Consider the following 9,818-nt stretch of genomic DNA (forward strand, 5'->3'; position numbering starts at 1 on the left):
AACAATTGCCCTAACTTGTTTGGACTGGTGTTACAACACAAAACAATATCGTTTTTTTGTATTGTAGAATTATATACGGTGGGTTAGTGTATATATCTTTTATGTATACACAAATTAAAAATACTTTTGTTTGGAAAGTTTTTCAAGTAAAATTACTTGTTCAAAAGTAAAAAGGTGTGTATAATATTTGTTTGGTTAGTATAAAGAATATGGATATAATTTGTAAGTTAATTAATTCTAATATATTATTACAAATCTGTGTAATATATGAAATAAAGATAATAATACAAAAACACAAAAAAAAAACCCACTAATTGCCTGACGATTGGCCATCTTTTTCGAACCTGTTAGAGGAGTTTCTTGTGCTCAGACCATGCTTTTCCTCGTTCTCCCTGATCAGGATCTCTAGAGAGCTCAATGTAAGGGCAGATTGTCTAGCCCGTTCTTCAAGATTGCTTTCCTCTGAAATTTCCTTTGTAAACTCTTTTCCTCCGGTTTGGGCAACCAATCTTGGAGTTATTTTTTAATTTGATTAATGTTTGGTTGAAAAAAAAAAAAAANTTCTAGAAAATGTGCAGTCCATTTTTAAAAATAATTTAGGGTTTATTATTACATATGGAGGGTAAATCTAGCAATTTTGTAATAGAGAAAAAAAAAACAAAGTAAAGAAACACAAATCTCATAAAATATAAAAATAAAAAACAAAAATGAAACGACACGTCATCGATCCTCGTCAGAACCATTGATTAAAAACAAATCTACGGTCAGATTTAATAGTAATCTCTTTCGTCATTTTGCATATCTCTCTCCTCTACTCCTCCGCCTCCTTCTCTCTCCAACCTAACTATATTTATATATTTCTCTCTCAATAATTTTTATTTTCACAAAACCAAAAGAAAAAAAAATCAAAAGAGCTGAGAGCAAAAAAAAAAAAAAAAAAAAAAAAAAAAAAAAAAACCCACTAATCACTCAGGCCTTAACTACATAAAATGGGCCATAGGCCTTCTTTCTTCTCTCTTCTTCTTTCTTCCACGACAAAAACGTCTTCTTCTTTTCATTTTTTTTTCTTTTTACAATTCTTGAAACTTTCCCATCTTCTCACACCTCTTTTCTAATTTTTCATGCATCTTCCTAGTGATTTTCGATGGAAATTACTCAACGACCTTGTACCACACATCCGCCATGTATGGTTATCCTTCTCGAGATTTATAATCGGAATTGTATGCTGCTGAAATCGTGAATTTGTAGCCACTTTGTTGATTCATAAGTAGTGGTGTTCTCAAAAGAATTTATCGGCGGATATTATAGTGGATGAAGCTTCGAAATTTCCGATTGATTCTCGAATAGCTAAGCTATTCTTATAGTCATCGCGTTGCCGTAAGTTCTTTGTCTTCTTCTTCTCTTTTTAATATGTCTTTCTTGGACAGACAATTATTGTATGAGTTAACCTATTGATTATGTACTCAATTTTGTTAAAAATTCAACAACTTAATTGGTTTGCCAACCAAAAAATCTTACAGGATTGTTAATAGAAGAAAATACAGGCAAGGTTTGGGTTGTTTAGTGAATTTAGATTTGACAATTTCATATATATATATATACAATTGTTTTGCTTCGTAGGTGCCACTATATGAACCGAAAAAAAAAGGAAGAAGCTAAGACATTAGCAATCAATCTCGACAAAGGTTAGAAACAAACTCATATTTATACATACATATAGTTCTGTATCTGTTGATGAAATAGCTTACATAAAGATTGAAGTTTGCTTGGTAATAATATATGATTTCTCCTTTTCAACACTCACTTTGTAAATGGAGTCACCTGGTATTTTTTTTAGAAAAGGGCATGTTTAATACGACATATAGAAGGGCTTCATATAACACAGTATTATCAATTTATCATAGTAGAAGTATAGGAAGACGAACTATTGGAGATGTCAAAATTAATTTGTTTGCTTGTGCTTTGGAATAGTCGGGTCGAGCTTGGAATAGTCGGGTCGAGCTTGGTCAACTTACAATTTTCACGTAAACTGTTCATTAGAACAGACCGGTTTCTTTGAAAGATGACTTAGCTGCTTCTGGACATCAATGAGTGATTTTGGCTTCACGTCTCGCAGGTAAGCGTAAGATGCAGCCATTGGTTTCTTGTTCTAATGACTTGTATGCTTGAGAAATGTTTTTTGCTTGATGAGTGATGAATGTGTTTGATGTTGGATTATTTATAGTGGTCTAGTGGTTGATGATTGCGAGATTATTGGTTCTGTTTAGGATTAAATTATGATTGTGATTGAATTTGAAATCAATGTTGATTGATAGTCAGGCAAATTGAGATAATGCAGAGAGATTTGAGGGCGGGATTGATACAGTAAATATTGTGTTTATAGTTTCCATAGTTTATCCTTTGGGATATTCATGAGATTGATTGTCGATAGTGTTAAAGTATGGGCTGATGGACAATCTTCTTATAATTAAATAGGAACGCTAATATGGCCTTCTTCGTGTCAGGCCCAAAAGAGATGGAACCGGGTTTGTTGAAAAAACACGCGGATCGTGCGTTCAATGGATCAGATTTTTTTTTTTTTGAATTTTTCGGACAAATTTACCCTGCTCAATTTCACGATTCAGTCTCCTTTATTATGTATTCAGTGGCAATTTCTGTAAATAATAGGATGATTACAGTCATTTTAAAAAACGTACTCCTCTTTTAATTATAAAGAAGATTTCCTAAATTTTATTTATTTTATTCTTGTTTTTTCCAGCTCATCTTCATCTTCATGAACTGTTTTGATATCAATTAATAAAGAGAATAAACAAAAACAAACATATATTTTAATAACTTTATTCATTTATCAGCTCATGTGTGGTATCTCTCCCAAAATTGTTTATGGCACCATCCATTGATTCATGCCATGAATCATGTCATGTAAAAAGCATAATTAGGAGGAGAGAAACATATAAACGCCTTTTGTTACCAATCAAGGAAAAATTTAACAATTTGTGGTTTTAGAAAGAGAAAAGGAGAAATAACAATTTACGGTTTTATGAGCTGTTTATAACATGAATCGCTTTTGTTATCACCCATAGGCTTTTATCCAATGGTTTTCAACTAGAAAGAAGTGAAAAGTACTACAGTGTTTTTTTATAAATTATTATTTTATCTTCTATCTAATAAATCATTATTTATATTTATATAATTCATAAGCAAAAAAAAAATATAATTATTTTCTCTTCTCTCTCTTATAAATTATAAATAAAAAGAAATAATAATTAATTCACATATATTATAAAGAGATAAAAAATTAATAAATTACAAATAATATTTTTAGTTGTGAAAAAAAATGTATGTATAAGAAATTAAACTTTTAGTTTAAATAAATTTGGATATTTAATGTTTGAAATTTATTTTTATTAACACAAGGCATATCATCATTTACAATTAAATTAATTATATTCTTTACTAATACAATTATTTTTATAATAATAGATTAGATACATATATATATAATGTATATATGTGACTTTATTGTGAAACACACTTATTTTTTTACCAAACAAATATTATTCTTTACCGCTTATTTTGTATTAACCGCATTTGTTCCGCAAATATAATTGTTCCCCATGAACCGCACTTGAACCATACCATACTGATAAATCATTTTTCCCGCACAACCAAATACGTTGGTACCATTTGGAGTCTTAATTTATAGGGATAGTGAATAGAAACTCTATATTTGCATTTTTATAAAAACAAAAATAGTTAAAACCGCACTAGTGGTTTCAATCACAAAAAGAGGTAATTTGCTTTTTTTTTTTTTTTTTTTTAAAACGGATTGTTCAGTGGATAATATACGGGACTGTTTTTTAAAAAAGGTATTGACCTGCGGATTTTAGATTGCAGAAAATATATATTTTATTTAATGGATTTTTAATATAAAATTGTACTATATATATGTCTACCTAGGCTTTTATCAAAAAAGTAAATTTGATGTTGGGATGTGTGGCCATGTTTTGAGCTACTAGCTGAGCATTGTTTTTACAAAATCAAATATCTAGACGATCGTGCAAGGCAATCCGCCCTCAGATTTGAGGAAAGAATTACATTTGTTTTACTATTTAAATCTAAAAACACCAACAATGCCTAATCCTATAGTAAAATATTAAATGATAAATTGTAAGTATTTAATACCAATATATGTTTAAGAATTAAATATTGTCTCGTTGATTAAAAAGCTAATATAGAGATTCAGAAATTAATACCAAATTAATCATCAACTTAAAAAATATCAAATATACTCGCGGATTAGGTTATAAAAAGCGATCATGTGCTAAGAAGGCCTTAGAAACGGTCAATAAATACTTAAAATAAAGTTCATTATCAATATGGCCCAAAAAGTCTAAAGAAAAAAAATCCCTCTTCTTCATACGAAACCCTAGATTTCGGGATGTTGTGCGGCAGTGATGGCAAAGAGGATGGTGGTAAGAAATCTCTCTATCTCTCTCTCTATCTCAGTAGCTCTCTCTCTCTCATTTGAGGTAATTCTTTTTTATTGTTAAACATTTTTCATGTTTTTCTAAAAGCAATTTCATATAAGTTTTATTTCATATTAGGTTTTAAATATATTAAAACTGATTTCTGTCCTGAGAAATAAATTTTTAATGTTAATAAATAGATTTGTAATTTCTGGTTTAAGTTGCCGATTAATAAAAATAAGAATCTTATTGTTAAGTAATTAATATTTCTGTAAAGTAAATAATATTATTGTACTAGTCGTGTCTGTTACTTCTTACTAACGTCTGTCCCCATGCCTGAATTAGCCTCATGCTTGAACTTCTTCTTCTACCTCTCAGACCTTCCTGCCAAACATCCCTCCCAATAGTCTAAGACCTCTCTCTTCCACCGACAAATCCCCAAAGACATGAAAACATGATCAAATTGTGTGTGTGAGGGACATAGTAATTTTTTGTTTTTCCGACCTTCTTTTCCTTCGTTATTTTTTTGTCACTTCCAAGATCCTTAGTTGGTTAGTTGGTAGTCATAAATTAATGTGGGAAGTGAGAGATGTTTTGAATGCAGAAATTTAAAGATGTTTTGATGTGGGAAGTGAATTAGATGTGTATTATTTATAAGCAAATAAAAAACTGAGTGATATCATCATAGAAATGATGACGCAACTGAGTGATCTCTTCGTAGAAAAGATGACGTCAACTGAGTGATGTGACTCCAAAATGGGATGATGCAGCTATACCTACCATTCACATTTATTGCTGTTTTTTAATTTGGGTTAAAACGTCTTTCTTTGTTGAGAGGTTTGTTGTATTCAGGTCCGGCCCGTGGCTAAAGCTCATGAAGCTGGTGCTTTTAAGCATCAAAAAAATATATAAATGTCAAGGGCATCGTTTTCCAAAAGTGTGTTGTAGTGTAGTGGTCAACCCTGGTTTAGCACACTTGGATGTTTCCAGTTCGATCCTTGGCTAAGTTATTTTTGGGATTTTTTTAAATTTTGTTTTTCAATAGGTTCAAAATTTTTTTTTGCTTTAGGCACTAGAATCTATTGCGTCGGCCAAACGTAGTAGCATGAACTCGACGAGTAAAGTGGATAAAAAAAAATACTTGGAATAAAATCGAAAAAAGAAACAACAATTTTGAGGTATAGAGTTTCGATATTGTCTGTTTTATATTATCACTATATTGTATTGCTTGAATTAACGTTATTATTTTTATTTTATTTTATTCATATAACTGTTTGTGAAATGTTATTAACTTTTAATAAGTATATATGTTATGAAAACGATAATTAAATAATTAAATATATTTTCTGGTTTTAATAGTTGTTTAAGTCTTTCATTTTTTTAAACTAACTAGGTTTTACCATGTGGTACACCACGAGTCTATTATTTTGTTGATATGATACTGTATTAGTTTAGTGGTACTTGTAGTCTATGGTGAACGACATCTATATATATATATATATTGTTAACGATTGTAGATAGGGTTTGTATAAACTCTTGATTCGCAAGTTGAGAATATACATTTTATGATTTGGTGAGTTATGATTTAGGAATGAATGCTATGACATATTCTTATTTTGATTCTCAATTGATATTATTGGATTAATAATGTACATTTAAAGCTAGTAAGAACTTAGTAAATATGTAATCGTTTATTAAACGCAAATTAGATATTTTCTAAGATGTATTCATCTTGAATTAGTTGTGTTATCAATTCTTTTTGTCAAACTCAGTCCTAAAAATTTGGCATGTAAATTAGATCTTTTCTAAGATACAATGGACATTAATTGACATTAATTGGATGTAAATAAGTACGCTATTGGTTAAAAACTGACCCAAAATATTCGGTAATCTTAAGGAGGATCCGGATAATTGAATCGGTTATAATTTTAGTTAAAAATCTGACCCAAAGTTGGCAAAAAGCCAAAAAATGATGGCACCCTATTGTACTTTAAAAATGTATTTCGAGCTGTGTATGTGGATATACTTATTTTGGTTATAAATATTCTAAGAAAAATTTTAAAATATATATCCGATTATAAAAATTCAAATCACATCATATGCTGAAAAAAATCTAAAATTTTATTAACTTTATGTATTAAATATAAGATTAAATAAAAGTGCAAAGAGAATTATATTTTAGTCTAACATATTGATTTAAATTAGGTAGATAATTTTTAGGAAATTAATATTATCAAATAAGGAAATGATTGTGTTTGGTTGTAAGGATTGTAGAGAATTTAGTTGAGACTTGTTTGGATACAAAGATAAGAGAGGATGACACAAAAATGTATTTCAAAAAGTTTAAGATAGATAGAAAAAACACTACCTTATATATTTTAATGGCCTATTTATGTAAATAATAGTGAAATTAACATTATCTTATATATTTCAATGACATATTTAATAAATCGAAAGATTTGTTTTTGTAAATATGTTTATCTTGAGATGGTTAACTACAATTAGATCTTCAAACTATTCTGGCGCCGACGACACATCAGCATTTTCAACAAAATGCTTCCCTGTTAATATATAACTAGGTAACAACTCGCACTATGTGCAGGATAAATCGATTTCAAGAAAATTATTGTAAGTAAAATTATTATTCTAGAACCAATATTTGTTTGTGTCAAACATAATATGTAACTGAAGTTTTTTATTTATTTATTCAAAGCTGTGCTTTTTCGTGTAAAAAATATGTTTCACCCGTGAAATCTTTAAATGTGTAAGAATACATTTTTTCACCCGTGAATTATGTGAACGTAGTAAATAAAATATTTATAAAATGTTACAATTTATGGAAATATATATTTTTGTGTGCTTTAAAAATTGAGTTTTATATTTATGGTTAATCGAGTAACTATAACAATTTTTCATAATCTAATAATCATTCATTTTAAATATATTATGATTTTTTTTGGGTACTAAGTTTATTTATAATGATAAGGGTTATTGTCTCATTCCTTTTTAATAGCACATAGATTAATGTAGAATTAGAACGCATATTCTTATTCGGTTATCAATATTTCCATTTTTGAATTAATAATCATACTAAATGTTGAGATTAATTAGTTTACATACTTAGATATATATAAATAATCACACATCATGATATCCTCTAATTTGTTGTCATTTTTATATTTCTTTATGAATATATATAAATCTATATTTATTGGGAATTAAGTTTCCTTTAATAGGTTGGAGATAATTCAAGGGTAATATATTTTTCTTTTTATAATCAATTATAATAACTATTGAAAGCTTGTTATTTAAATTATTATGGTAATAATACTAACATAAAAAATAACATTTTTTATATGATTTTGTTAATAAGTTATATGTTTAATAAGGCCCATTAATTTTTTCAAAAGGTAAACTACCAAAAAAAGATTCACAGCAATGTCCCCTATTCTTCTATAAATAATAACTCTTCTTTTCAGTAAAAATATGTAATTAACTCGTAGAGAGCAAAAGAAAAAGAAAAAAACATGAATCTATCAATGAGTTTTGTTGTATTACTGGCGATTCTTGTGTCGGCGGCCAACCTTGTCTTGGCTCATGTCGGTCTTACGAATATCGACTCTTCGTGGTACGACGCACACGCTACGTTTTATGGCGACATGAGCGGCGGAGAAACGATGCGTTAGTATTTTATTATAATGCCTTTTTCTGTTTTTTTTTCTTTGTGTTAATGATTCTTGATTTATAGTGTCTTCCAAGTAATTTTTTTTTTTGATACAAAAAAGTTTGTTCAGATTTAGTGTTTCTAGATCTAGAAATTAACCATAATTTTTCTGTTCTAAAACATTCTGTTTTTATCGTTTAGTTATAATGCTATTCAACAATTGTTTTTTAAAAATCGAACAATATGGTTATGCCTCCAATCGAACTATATATATATATATGCATATTTAAACTATATATTTATATATATGTGCCCTTTCTTTTTGAAACCATATATTATATACAACCGCAATTATGCCTATTTAAATTTATATGCTCATTTATTTATTTTTAATAATACATTAATCGTATGTAATTTTGGTGTGACCAGAGGGAGCGTGTGGTTATGGCGATCTATTCAAACAAGGTTACGGTTTAGAGACCGCGGCGCTAAGCACGGCGTTGTTCAACAACGGACAGACTTGTGGTGCATGTTTTGAGCTCATGTGTGTAAACTCACAGTATTGCAAACCTAACGCCGGTACGATCAAGATCACAGCCACGACTTTCTGCCCACCAAATTACGCCGAACCGGTTCAGTACCATTGGTGCAACCCTCCTAACAACCACTTCGACCTATCGATGAAAATGTTCCTTTCGTTCGCTGAGTACAGAGGAGGGATAGTTCCGGTGAAGTTTAGGAGAATGATGTGTGGTAAGAGTGGTGGTGTGAGGTTTGAGATCAAGGGCAATCCTTATTTTATCATGGTTTTGGTGTATAACGTTGGTGGTGCAGGAGATGTGACTAACGTTGAGATTAGAGGGCATAAGAGTAATTGGATCGCTATGAGTAGGAATTGGGGACAAATTTGGAATACTGGTTTGAACTTGGTTGGACAAAGGCTCTCGTTTGTGGTTCGGACTAGTGATGGTAGGAGCTTGGCGTTCTTTAATGTCGCACCGGAGACTTGGGGTTTCGGTCAAACTTACGAAGGAAAACTCAATTTTTAGATTTTTTTTCGTTTTTATTTTAGAAAACATTAATTTCTAGAGTTTTTTTTGTTGTTGTTAGAAACTATTACTTAAAATTTCATAAATCATAATAAATTTTAATCTTATCAATTTTGTTGGAAATAGATAATTCACACAATTATTTGATTTGTGGATAAATACAAAGGTAGCTTCCAAGCACTCTCTTTTGAGTTTTGAGGATGCTACTGTGTATACTTGTAAAGTTGTAATTGACCATAGGCCCATAAGCTTTATTTCTGTGAAAGAAAAGAGGAAACTCGAGCCTAAACGCTACGAGTGTGTTAGGCCCAATTTTCAATGATCCAGCAGAATCCAAGCCTAAAGATATTGTACAATGTTTCTAAGTGATAGTGGCTAAACTTAGACACTAATAAATTAATAATCGCTAGTTGAACCTCGTCCTATATACTCTAGAAAGTGGTTCAACTTTCAACCAGCTCAAGTTTGGATATGAATCAAACCCTTTGCTTTGTAATATAAATGATGAGGAAAAGAACAAAAAAACAAAATGAATGAAAAGATGTTTCGTCAACATCTATATATTTCCTTTGTACGAAAAAAAAGAAAGAAAACATGAGATTTGGACCTTTCCAACATATTGTCTTTCACATGCAC

At 29.8% G+C, this 9,818-nt stretch overlaps 1 protein-coding gene and 1 long non-coding RNA gene across 4 annotated transcripts; both read left to right on the forward strand.

The window, feature by feature from the left end:
- LOC104790578 lies at window positions 1,042-2,737 on the forward strand. 3 transcript variants are annotated; one of them, XR_768709.1, is made up of 4 exons: window positions 1,042-1,377; window positions 1,621-1,685; window positions 1,972-2,116; window positions 2,505-2,737. It is a non-coding gene; the product is annotated as an uncharacterized LOC104790578 (long non-coding RNA). The 3 variants fall into 3 exon arrangements; XR_002038603.1 differs by having other exon boundaries at window positions 1,042-1,685; window positions 2,476-2,737; XR_002038602.1 differs by having other exon boundaries at window positions 1,042-1,685.
- LOC104698767 (expansin-A25-like) lies at window positions 7,997-9,182 on the forward strand. Its single transcript, XM_010414164.1, has 2 exons — window positions 7,997-8,150; window positions 8,563-9,182. The coding sequence occupies exons 1-2, from the start codon at window positions 7,997-7,999 to the stop codon at window positions 9,180-9,182; spliced, it is 774 nt and encodes a 257-aa protein (XP_010412466.1).

Source organism: Camelina sativa, chromosome 6, assembly GCF_000633955.1.
Source record: "Camelina sativa cultivar DH55 chromosome 6, Cs, whole genome shotgun sequence".
Classification (NCBI taxonomy): domain Eukaryota; kingdom Viridiplantae; phylum Streptophyta; class Magnoliopsida; order Brassicales; family Brassicaceae; genus Camelina; species Camelina sativa.

What these genes read in the sequence shown, in the direction of transcription:
- LOC104698767 (XM_010414164.1), top strand. Translation starts at nt 7,997, where the DNA reads ATGAATCTATCAATGAGTTTTGTTGTATTACTGGCGATTCTTGTGTCG. An exon ending in GAGCGGCGGAGAAACGATGC is followed by an intron (nt 8,151 to 8,562) that starts GTTAGTATTTTA and finishes TGGTGTGACCAG; the next exon opens with AGGGAGCGTGTGGTTATGGC.